General features: G+C 45.7%; 2 protein-coding genes across 4 annotated transcripts in view; one reads left to right on the top strand and one right to left on the bottom strand.

Moving 5' to 3' along the window:
- The window catches only part of LOC110538129 (MAGUK p55 subfamily member 3), a 44,481-nt gene extending 36,070 nt beyond the window's left edge, over positions 1 to 8,411 (top strand). Inside the window, exons 13-20 of one of the 3 annotated variants that reach the window (XM_036938168.2) lie at positions 17 to 58; positions 1,267 to 1,332; positions 2,357 to 2,518; positions 3,982 to 4,062; positions 4,187 to 4,280; positions 4,392 to 4,500; positions 4,828 to 4,956; positions 6,155 to 8,411. In XM_036938168.2, the coding sequence (XP_036794063.1) occupies positions 17 to 58; positions 1,267 to 1,332; positions 2,357 to 2,518; positions 3,982 to 4,062; positions 4,187 to 4,280; positions 4,392 to 4,500; positions 4,828 to 4,956; positions 6,155 to 6,334 (863 nt within the window). In that variant the 3' untranslated portion in view covers positions 6,335 to 8,411. The remainder of the gene's footprint in view (positions 1 to 16; positions 59 to 1,266; positions 1,333 to 2,356; positions 2,519 to 3,981; positions 4,063 to 4,186; positions 4,281 to 4,391; positions 4,501 to 4,827; positions 4,957 to 6,154) is intronic. The other 2 variants (XM_036938169.2, XM_036938170.2) reach the window with 2 other exon arrangements.
- Positions 8,412 to 8,603: 192 nt separating this feature from the next.
- The window catches only part of LOC110538949 (sterile alpha motif domain-containing protein 14), a 41,204-nt gene continuing 37,839 nt past the window's right edge, over positions 8,604 to 11,968 (bottom strand). Inside the window, exon 10 of the mRNA XM_036938167.2 lies at positions 8,604 to 11,579. Within this exon, the coding sequence (XP_036794062.2) occupies positions 11,415 to 11,579 (165 nt within the window). The 3' untranslated portion in view covers positions 8,604 to 11,414. The remainder of the gene's footprint in view (positions 11,580 to 11,968) is intronic.

Genomic DNA, 11,968 nt, shown 5'->3' with positions numbered 1-11,968 from the left:
GCTTGCCTCCCTACAGAGGACTGTGATTGTGAGGGCTATTTCAATGGACAGTACATAGGTGAGAGTCTGCACGTCTTCCTCCTTCTGCCGCCTTTACCTCTTTTGCTGTCCGACGTGTCTGTGTCCGCCAGGACCTTGCTGTGAGCTGCTGGCTTAACTGAACTGGCGCTTTTGGGTTGGGGAATGTACGGGTGTCCTGAGGGTGGGACTGGCTGGCGTGTCCGTGTGGGAGGTGATGGAGAAGGGAGGCGAGAGGTGGAGAGAAAAGCGGTGGGGAGAGACAATGCTGAGAGGAGACGGAACTGATCCCAGGTCATTTGACAGGGAAGACTAGTACTGAAGGAGAGAGTGTGCGCTCCAGCAACAGATTTTCCAGCTCAATATGAAAGAGGGGAGTTTAGTTTCTCACTCCTTCAGGTGTCGATAGCAAATCGGTCTTGTTACCTAATTAGTGTAATGAGAAAAGTGCTTAAGAGGGTGTGATAGAGCGCGAGTACCAGACTTGAAACAGTCCAGTAGACATTGAGACATGGCTGCTATGCGTCTCTGTCAGAGTATTAACACGTCTTAGGATCAGTATCCGTTCCCCAGACACCAGAGTAGCAATCATTTCAGGGCATTCAGAAATGGTTACTACTTGCTAACGAGTGTCATCAATTGGATTCAACCCTCAAGCTACCGACCGTGGTAAATACAGTTTGCATCCAGACTGAAATTGCATTGGCACCACATTATAACGCTTTCCCCGTCATCCTCAGCCCCCTGCTGCCCTCCCACTGGCCTCCCCTCCTTCCACTGTCCTCCCCTTGCCTCCTTCACCCCTACATGACCTTGAGGCCTCACCCCATACCCCAGAAACTGTTGGAATGAAAAGCAAAGCACACGGAAGGATCTGAACACAGCCGACAGTCAAACACTGCCCTCCCATGGCAATAAGACCAACTGCATTATTCTACATGATTGTATACCTTCATAATGACACAGAATACGGCCGTCAACCAATCAGGTTACTCCTTATATATGGAGATTAAACTCAGCACCCTTGCCCTGCCCCAAACTAAGCAGTGTTTGGATCCTCCTGAGACTCCCCTCTTGCCTCTGCTGCTATGGCTGGTGCACCCCATCCTACCCTCACCCCCACGAGGGTCCTGCTGCATTGGACGCATTGCACACTCAACCAACCAGACACGTTTTGCTGCTTGTTTCACCCTGTGTGGAGAATGAGGCGCGAGGCTGGGTTGTGTGATGCTCTAATGCCAGTTATAGTCTCTCCTAAGTGTAAAGCAGTGGCGCCCTCCTGTGGCCAGGTGTTTTCCTGGGAATTTTATTCAGGTACTGTTACCGGCTTGTTCCCTCAGGTATCCCCACTGTCCGCAGGCAGGGGGGGATGGGCACCCATGGGCCTGGAGACACTGTGTGTGCGTGTCTGTGTGTGCGTGGGTGTGCGTGAGCGTCACTCCCACTACACTGTGGTCTCCAGAGTCAGGCTGCCCCATCCCTCCCTGTCCACTCTCTGTCAAGCAGCATGTCTCCGTTGTACTGTATACTCTTACATGTGTTACAAACCAGACAATTGTCCTTCCAATTCTATCAAGGCTAATTTATATTTTATCCTCACTGTAGTATTACTAGTTGTTCATTGAGTTGAAGCCAAGTCTCTTATAAAAAGAGAAAGAGAGAGGCATGAGCTTGATATTAATAGCAGAAGTGTGTTAGCTTCACTCTCAGTCCCAGAGCTTATTTCTCACAGTCAAAGTGGAGCGGCCAAACCCCTTGGTCAGATATTAGCTGCATGTGATTGATATGTGTTGGACACATGCTTGTAAATGAGCAGATTCAGTCAATATCTCACAATGCTGCTGGCAGCCCATTTACCTTAGAGATAAGCACGGGTCAGGCTGTCAAACCTGTAGGATCACTCACGGATTAACGGCGAATCACAGTTTACCACCAGTATTTGAATGGTCACACGGTTCACTGGGGTTTTAATGCATGATTAGCAAGGGTTGCACATTCTTTGTTATTCAATAACCAACACCAAATAATCCAACAAAGAATAATGTCATGCTTATGTTGGGGTTTGATTTGCATGATAGCCTGATATGATGTCCCGATGTGACGTGATACTGGTGTTGTGCGTTCAAAATGTTTGTCAGCAACACTAATTGCCAAGTGAGAACAACTACAAGCGCTATCTAACATGCCTCAGAGAATACAGTTGTAATTATGTAGAAAGAGCATGTGTTAGACAGTGTATCAAACCACTTAAGTGGATGATCATATCTGACATTTTGACCCTTTGCCTCCCTGCCTCACCTTGCACTCCCTGCCCCTCCCACCTGCCTGTCCTGCGTAGCGGGTCTGAGGAGGAGTTTCCGTCTGAGCCGAAAGGACCGGTCAGGATCCCTCGGAGGAGGGGCAACCCGCGACCCCACCGATCCAGACTTTGCCACCTACGAGGAGGTGACTCGCTACCAGCACCGGCCCAACGAGAGACCCCGCCTGGTGGTTCTGATCGGTATGACAACAGCTTCAGGATGTGTGGTCATTCTACTTTGACGATACTGCCCTCTAGTGGCCAATGCTACAAACAGCAACTTCCTCTAGTTGTGTGGTAGCCTTATGAGAACCAGACCAATCTCTCCGCACATGTTCTCTTTCATTTTAAGCAGTCAGTCTGCTTGACCAAGCTAGTTGTGTGGGCCTGTGAGGTCTGATCTACAGTACCTAATGCTATTTATGTTTATGATAAGTTAATTAATCAAAGTGCACAACAAATGGCACATCCTGTAACTAATCAGTGGACTTAACTTGATGTTGATGCAGATTTTTTTCAGCAAATATAGATTATTTGTCCCTGATAGTTATGTTTAAATAACTCTATTTCACTCCCTCTCTCTACCCTCTCTCTCTTCGCTACACTCGCATTAACATCTGCTAACCATGTGTATGTGACAAATAAAATTTGATTTGATTTGATTTGATTTGATTTCTCTTTTTCTGTCTCTCTACCCTCTCTCTCTTTCTCTTTTTCTGTCTCTCTACCCTCTCTCTCTCTTTCTCTTTTTCTGTCTCTCTACCCTCTCTCTCATTCTCTTTTTCTGTCTCTCTCTCTTTCTCTTTTTCTGTCTCTCTCTCTCTCTTTCTCTTTTTCTGTCTCTACCCTCTCTCTCTCTTTCTCTTTTTCTGTCTCTACCCTCTCTCTCTTTCTCTTTTTCTGTCTCTCTACCCTCTCTCTTTCTCCTTTTCTATCTCTCTACCCTCTCTCTCTTTCTCTTTTTCTGTCTCTACCCTCTCTCTCTTTCTCTTTTTCTGTCTCTACCCTCTCTCTCTTTCTCTTTTTCTGTCTCTACCCTCTCTCTTTCTCTTTTTCTGTCTCTCTCTCTCTCTTTCTTTCTCTTTTTCTGTCTCTACCCTCTCTCTCTTTCTCTTTTTCTGTCTCTCTCTCTCTCTTTCTTTCTCTTTTTCTGTCTCTACCCTCTCTCTCTTTCTCGTTTTCTGTCTCTACCCTCTCTCTCTCTTTTTCTGTCTCTCTACCCTCTCTCTCTTTCTCTTTTTCTGTCTCTCTACCCTCTCTCTCTTTCTCTTTTTCTGTCTCTCTACCCTCTCTTTCTTTCTCTTTTTCTGTCTCTCTACCCTCTCTTTCTTTCTCTTTTTCTGTCTCTACCCTCTCTCTCTTTCTCTTTTTCTGTCTCTCTCTCTCTCTTTCTTTCTCTTTTTCTGTCTCTACCCTCTCTCTCTTTCTCGTTTTCTGTCTCTACCCTCTCTCTCTCTTTTTCTGTCTCTCTACCCTCTCTCTCTTTCTCTTTTTCTGTCTCTCTACCCTCTCTCTCTTTCTCTTTTTCTGTCTCTCTACCCTCTCTCTCTTTCTCTTTTTCTGTCTCTCTCTCTCCCTTTCTTTCTTTCGCTCTCATTCTCTCTCTCTCTCTCTCTCTCTCTCTCTCTCTCTTTCTCTCTCTCTCTCTCTCACTCGCACAAAAGGCTCCCTAGGAGCTCGTATCAATGAGCTGAAACAGAAGGTGATAGCAGAGAACCCACATCGCTATGCTGTGGCCGTACCGCGTGAGTTACACCTTCTAAACCGCACCCTCTTCTTTCTACACTGACGGCGACTCCAACACCCTAGTAAAGAACTGCTACACCAGTAAAACAATCACAGCTTTCCCCCTATCACTTGTGTCTCCAGATACCACCAGGCCCAAGAAGCCTCATGAGAAGGAGGGGGTGGAGTACCACTTTGTCACCAAACAGGCGTTTGACGCGGACGCTCTGAGCAACAAGTGAGTCCTCTTTGATGCCATACGGCTGATCTGTGAAGCCATACGGTCCGTCTCTGTAGTACTCTGTTTTGTTTTGTCTGTTTCGTGCTTAGTTGTGTCCTGTGTGTCCAGGTTCATAGAGCATGGGGAGTACAAGGAGAACCAGTATGGTACCAGTATAGAGGCCATCCGCTCTGTACAGGCCAAGAATAAGATGTGCCTAGTGGACGTGCAGCCAGAGGTAGGGCCAAGGCACATCCTCTACAGTGATGCATATCCCATTCTGTCACGATGCACTGCACAATATAACCACGGCTATCACATGCAGCCTGTGTCACACCCTATTCTATGACGGCCCCTGGCGTTTCTCCTGTGTTCTCTTGGTGAGAGTACTTTCTGTTTGAGTCAGGCAGGCTGCCACATTATCTTGTCCCGGTTATCCGTAGCATCTCTGACATCTCACGAGGACATTTCTCGGATAGCATCTGTTATCTCAACCCCGTGCACTCTGTGTGACAGCCTACGCAGACTGTGTGATATTGCGTCTGAATGTGTCCTGGCCCCTTAGGCTTTGAAGACGCTGCGGACATCTGAGTTCAAGCCCTATGTCATCTTCGTCAAGCCGCGCGTCCCGGAGAGCAGACGCCGTCGTAGTGCTGCCACCTCACCAGCAGGGGGAGATCATGGGCGAGTGACGGTGAGACCTGCTGTCTCTTTTTTAATTACAGTGAGCTGAGTCTGAAATGTGCTCATATGAATGCATCAATGAGTTATTTCACCTTTATTCTGTTACTCAATCTTCTTTTTTGGGTGGCATGCACTCTCCTTTCCTATTTTCTCCTCTCCCAAATCTGATATCACCTTTATATCCTTACTCACTCTTATGCTTCTTCCTCATTTTCATGTCTGTCTGTCTGTCTGTCTGTCTGATTCTCCTGTCTGTCTGTCTGTCTGTCTGTCTGATTCTCCTGTCTGTCTGTCTGTCTGTCTGTCTGTCTGTCTGTCTGTCTGTCTGTCTGTCTGTCTGATTCTCCTGTCTGTCTGTCTGTCTCTCTGTCTGTCTGTCTGTCTGTCTGTCTGATTCTCCTGTCTGTCTGTCTGTCCGTCTGATTCTCCTGTCTGTCTGTCTGATTCTCCTGTCTGTCTGTCTGTCTGTCTGTCTGTCTGTCTGTCTGTCTGTCTGTCTGTCTGTCTGTCTGTCTGTCTGTCTGATTCTCCTGTCTGTCTGTCTGTCTGTCTGATTCTCCTGTCTGTCTGTCTGTCTGTCTGATTCTCCTGTCTGTCTGTCTGTCTGATTCTCCTGTCTGTCTGTCTGTCTGTCTGATTCTCCTGTCTGTCTGTCTGATTCTCCTGTCTGTCTGTCTGTCTGTCTGATTCTCCTGTCTGTCTGTCTGTCTGTCTGTCTGATTCTCCTGTCTGTCTGTCTGATTCTCCTGTCTGTCTGTCTGTCTGATTCTCCTGTCTGTCTGTCTGATTCTCCTGTCTGTCTGTCTGTCTGATTCTCCTGTCTGTCTGTCTGTCTGTCTGATTCTCCTGTCTGTCTGTCTGTCTGTCTGATTCTCCTGTCTGTCTGTCTGTCTGTCTGTCTGTCTGTCTGTCTGTCTGTTTGTCTGTCTGATTCTCCTGTCTGTTTGTCTGTCCGTCTGATTCTCCTGTCTGTCTGTCTGTCCGTCTGATTCTCCTGTCTGTCTGTCTGTCCGTCTGATTCTCCCGTCTGTCTGTCCGTCCGTCTGATTCTCCCGTCTGTCTGTCCGTCCGTCTGATTCTCCCGTCTGTCTGTCCGTCCGTCTGATTCTCCTGTCTGTCTGTCCGTCCGTCCGTCTGATTCTCCTGTCTGTCTGTCCGTCCGTCCGTATGTCTCTCCGTGTGTGTGTGTCTCCGTATGTCCGTGTCAGGATGAGGACCTGCAGGAAATGCGTCAGTCAGCCCAGCAGATGGACCAGCAGTACGGCCACCTGGTCGACCGGGTCCTAATAAAGGAGGACTCAGCCAGCGCCTGCACAGAACTCAGAGGCATTCTGGAGCGGCTGGAGCGTGAGACCTTCTGGGTGCCCCTCTGCTGGGTGCGAACCTAACCCCCCTTTCCCTAACCACCACTCTCCAGAGGGGGGGATCACAGCCCCCAGCCCTTCTTCCAGCAGGAACCCTATCCTACCCCCTCATCCCTTTCCTAATCTCCTGGATCCCTTCCCCTTGGCTCCATGGGCCAGCTTGTGGGGTGTGGAGGATACTGCCCCAAAACCTGGCCTGATACCTGATGCTGGGCCAGCCACACACTGGCACCATGGGAGAAGGGCATGCGGCAAAACCCTTTGGAACATTTCTGTGTTTGAGATGTTCATAGGGAAAGACTGTTGTCCTGGCTGCCCCCCCCACACACACACACACACAAACACACACCCCCGCCCCACCCACACACACACACATGTACAGTACATGCAATCCATTGTTCAAATTCAGGTTTTTCAGATATTTCTTCCGGTTTTTGTTGTATTATTTATGTCACTCAGCCAGTCAATCAGTCAGCCAGTCAATCAGTCAGCCAGTCAGACAGACAGACAAACATACAGGCATCTTTATTGTGGCTCCATGTGGAGTATCATCTGAAGCTTTCTTTGGCCTGCAGTGTCGAGTACTTGAGTTTCCCCTTAATATAATAATACATGTATATGCCATTTAACACACATTTTTATCCAAAGTGACTTCAAGTCAAAAAATGGATACAGGAATCCTGCAGGAAATCCTACACAATTCCTTTACAAAGACAACATGACTGTTCTGTAAGGTTTCCTCACTTAGTGTTTCCTTGCCTATTTCCGTTGCTCCTTGATACAATGCATTCTGAGTGAGGCCTAGTAGCCATTCTTATTATGTTATTGAAATGTTATCCAAAATCCAATCCACCTGCTTCCATTATACCTGGAGAATGAGTATAAATACATACATAGTATTATTAACCAACACACTCTGTAAATAGTACAGTAGTATAGATGTAACGGTACAGAAACATGGAATGTGAAATAGAATATTATTTCATTATGCTTTTTTTGATCAATTATTTTATGACTTGGATGTGTTTTGAGGAAGTGCACGACAGTTGAATTATTTAAGCGCAGATGTAAATATTGCACATGCAAATCCTACCGTGCCAACGAACGAGCTCAAAGCACTTCAATGCAACCTGTTGAACTTCGACCCTAAGTGTCTAATCCGGTCTAATCTACAGTAGGTGTGAATTACTTCAGTTCTGAGACACTGGGTGTGTGGATGTCATGTACACACACAAGTGCACTAAAACATGCTATGCTCCTTTTTGTGTACACAGGAATGCCCGTTGTATAGCTGACATCAGACACGTTTAAAGATGCAGGTGCAGTGTGGGTAATAGGGTTTTGGGGAGGGGGGTGTTCTATGGTCCATCTTGACAATCAGGGTCCTTGTTAAATTGTTCTGTATGAGAATTTATCTACAGGTGAGGACTCTGGGATTAGTGGGATATGGACTCATCCAAGTGTGATTGCGGGTTGGCCTGCTCCAAGTGTGATTGTGGGTTGGCCTGCTCCAAGTGTGATTGTGGGTTGGCCTGCTCCAAGTGTGATTGTGGGTTGGCCTGCTCCAAGTGTGATTGTGGGTTCAAGCCGTCATTATAAATACACACAGATGTGACGTGTTTCTTTTACGTTACCTTGGTGTTTACAGAAACAATGTTAGAAGCCAGTTCAAGGTTACAAGGTAATACACAAGAAAGAAACAATGACTCGCGCTAGTCAAACTATTGTTACTTGACTGAAGCAGTCAGAAAGGTTTTGTGAAACCCCACCTGTTCTCAGTCTGTATATTGGCTCTGTCGCTCTGAGCCTCTGGTGATCTTTGAGTAGAGGCATCATAGCTCTGTGCTCTTTCTTTGTGTGTGGGTGTGGGTGGTTTCGTGCGTGTGTGTGTGTATGTGTGCGTGGACTTCAAGTCTTGTTTCATTGTGGAGAACTGATAAACTATCAACAGATCCTCCTTTCCACCAATTCTAATCCGGTTCTCTTTTTAACATGCAATGTGTTCTTAATCTTTTACTGTGCTATGTAAACCAAGAAACCCCGAATGTTGACTTTGTAATGTGACATGTATAAAGTGCCATAGTAAAACCAGATGAACCAAGTGTGTACGTTTTGTTATCGTCAAATCCTACCCGTTTTGAGTTGGACTAAATTGCCATTTTGAGTTGGGTTAGGGTTCTAACCATACCCCCGATGTGTCAGATGTGTTGCATATCAGTTGTACAAACCGAGTGTGAATCAGCTCACATGTTGAACTGAGAGACCAGAGACGAGAGACCAGTAGCAGCAGAAGTTTGGGAGTGCTGACATGCATTCTGCATTCTAAACCATATTTATTACACATTTCCATTTGACACAGGAGTTGAAAATAAATGAAGTCACAGCATCCTGGGAGGATGGAAATCAAGAAGTGAGTCCTAAAGACCTTGTGTGTGTAAAACCTGGAGCTAATATCCATGTCATGAACCAGTCCATGAATTCAGTGTGAAAACTGGGCAAAATGGGGGTACGGTTTGGATAGCATGTCCCAGCATCAGTCCTTATACGGGGCCCTGAATCCTCCAAAGATGATTGGTGCCATTCTTCTCTTGTTCCAGGAGGATCCAAAAAGTTGGAGACTCTCAAGACAAAAACAGCTAAGATGACGATTGGTGTAACGTGAGAGTAGACAAAAGATTGACAACAGCCAGAATTCTAAAGTGGCCTCCTCAGAAGACTCCTTTCAGGAGAGCCAGTCCCATCCCCATACAGTCATTACCAAAACAATGACCTCAGATAGCACATATGCACAGTTTCACACACATAAACAGACAGTACATCATACGCCACAAACATGCACGTACGCCACAAACATACAGTATATACAAATATGCTCAAAAATCACATCTGTTTCATCAGCATCTTATCTTGACAATGTCTTGGACAAATCTTCCTGTTACTTCAAGTTTTACTCCTGTCCACTGACAGAGTATTGATGCATACTACAATATGAATGTGGTTGTGTGTTACTGGCTTGTGGTTATGAGTATTTAAAAAAAAAATGAATTCTGTGATTATATTCTTTGTAAAAAATAAATAAATGCCAATTTCTGTAATTACATTATTTCTATAATAACTCAGACCATGGTAAGGTTTTCATAGTGTGTAATTTGCTAGAATGTACTGTTTGTGTGTATGGTCAAAAGCTATGGGAAAAAGCATGACTTTGTCAATGCATTGAATGTGTGTACAAGTCACAAACTCAGCAAATAAAGAAACGCCCCTCAGTCATGGACCCCGTCTTTCAAAGATAATTCGTAAAAATCCAAAGAACTTCACAGATCTTCATTGTAAAGGGTTTAAACACCGCTTACAGACGGTAGCCAATTAAGGTCACAGTTATGAAAACTTAGGACACTAAAGAGGCCTTTCTACTGACTCTAAAAAAACACCAAAAGAAAGATGCCCAGGGTCTCTGCTCATCTGCGTGAACGTGCCTTAGGCATGCTGCAAGGAGGCATGAGGACTGTAGATGTGGCCAGGGCAATAAATTGCAATGTCCGTACTGTGAGACGCCTGAGACAGTCCTCACAGTGGCAGACCACGTGTAACAACACCTGCACAGGATCGGTACATCCAACCATCACACCTGCGGGACAAGTATAGGATGGCAACAACAACTGCCTGAGTTACACCAGGAATGCACAATCCCTCCATCAGTGCTCAGACTGTCCGCAATATGCTGAGAGAGGCTGGACTGAGGGCTTGTAGGCCTGTTATAAGGCAGGTCCTCACCAGACGTCACCGGCAACAACGTTGCCTATGGGCACAAACCCACCATTGCTGGACCAGACAGGACTGGCAAAAAGTGCTCTTCAATGACGAGTCGCAGTTTTGTCTCACCAGGGGTGATGGTCGGATTCACGTTTATCATCGAAGGAATGAGCGTTACACCGAGGCCTGTACTCTGGAGCAGGATCGATTTGGAGGTGGAGGGTCCGTCATGGTCTGAGGTGGTGTGTCACAGCATCATCAGACTGAGCTTGTTGTCATTGCGGGCAATCCCAATGCTGTGTGTTACAGGGAAGACATCCTACTCCCTCATGTGGTGCTCATCCTGACATGATGGCTTGTGGGACTGACAATGCCACCAGCCATACTGCTCGTTCTGTGCGTGATTTCTTTGGTGGAAGAGTGGAGTAACATCTCACAGCAAGAACTGGCAAATCTGGTGCAGTCCATGAGGAGGAGATGAACTGCAGTACTTAATGCAGCTGGTGGCCACGCCAGATACTGACTATTACTTTTGATTTTGACCCCCCTTTGTTCAGGGACACATTATTCCATTTCTGTTAGTCACATGTCTGTGGAACTTGTTCAGTTCGTGTCTCAGTTGTTGAATCTTATGGTCATTCAAATATTTACACATGTCAAGTTTGCTGAAAATAAACGCAGTTGACAGTGAGAGGACGTTTATTTTTTTGCTGAGTTTATAACACATATTCAATTCCAGTGACAAATGATTAGTCCGCTTTTTTTCCACAAGGGAGGATAACCTTGATGACTGACAAAGAACAACACATGTTTCATAGCCAGGAAGAATGAGACAACTGAACCCCAATATGGGCGGGACTATCATGTTGCGTCAACCACTGATTGATTGGTCCAAAACAGTTCTTAAGCTTTTTCACCTCGGGACCCAAATTAGAAATTGACAGTCCTGCCGTGACCCAATTGTCCTCCAACTACCCAAATTAAGAATAAATAGTGTGTGACTGTAGATGTATTCTCATAACTCGCGACCCACCTCTCACATGCCCACTTTGGGCTTCCGATCTTGGTCTAAAATAAATCCATTTGACAAGAAGAGCATGGAGCTTTCATTCTGTTATTATTCATGTGTCAGTGATAGACAACACACTGTCCCGCCCATCGCAGGGTTCAAAGACTCACATCCAAACCAGAGGTACAGTACGAAAGTCTATGAGCAAATTCCAACTTTTTGCACAAAACTCCACTTAGCATCAATGCTATCATGATAATGTGGAAGTTGGAGATGTGCACCAACACCAGTTTCTAGTCAGGAGTATTTCTGTGGTGATTTAGCGCCATCTGGTGGTTATCTCTAGCTTGTGTTTAGCTTGCGTAGCTCCTGTTCCTTTTTGCGCTGCTTCTCTTTCTGGCGTTCCAGTTTGTCCAGGGCCTTGCGCTCCTTTTCCGCTGCTGCGTGAATGTCTTTGATCCGCCTTTTCAGTGCACTGCGGTCCGTGGAACTGTTCACTCCCAAACCCTGATAATAAAATATAATAAAATATCAAATCAAATGTTATTTGTCACATGTGCCGAATACAAAAGGTGTAGACTGTGCCATCAAATGCTTACTTATGAGCCCTTTCCCAACAATGCAGAGTTAACGATGAAAAATATTTTGTTACCTAAAAAAAGGTATAACGAGGATTGGAGCACCTTACTGTAGCCTCGTTATTGTTATTTTATTGTGTTACTTAAGTGTATTTAGTCAATATTTTCTTAACCCGATTTTTCTTAACTGCATTGTTGTTTAATAAGGGTTTGTAAGTAAGCATTTCACAGTAAGGTCTGCACCTGTTTTCTTCGGTGCATGTGACAAATACAGTTGAAGTCGGAAGATTACATACACTTAGGTTGGAGTCATTAAAT

The sequence above is a fragment of the Oncorhynchus mykiss genome, chromosome 12 (genome assembly GCF_057628025.1).
Source record: "Oncorhynchus mykiss isolate SJ-2025 chromosome 12, ASM5762802v1, whole genome shotgun sequence".
Taxonomy (NCBI): domain Eukaryota; kingdom Metazoa; phylum Chordata; class Actinopteri; order Salmoniformes; family Salmonidae; genus Oncorhynchus; species Oncorhynchus mykiss.
This window is presented reverse-complemented; position numbering and strand designations above follow the sequence as displayed.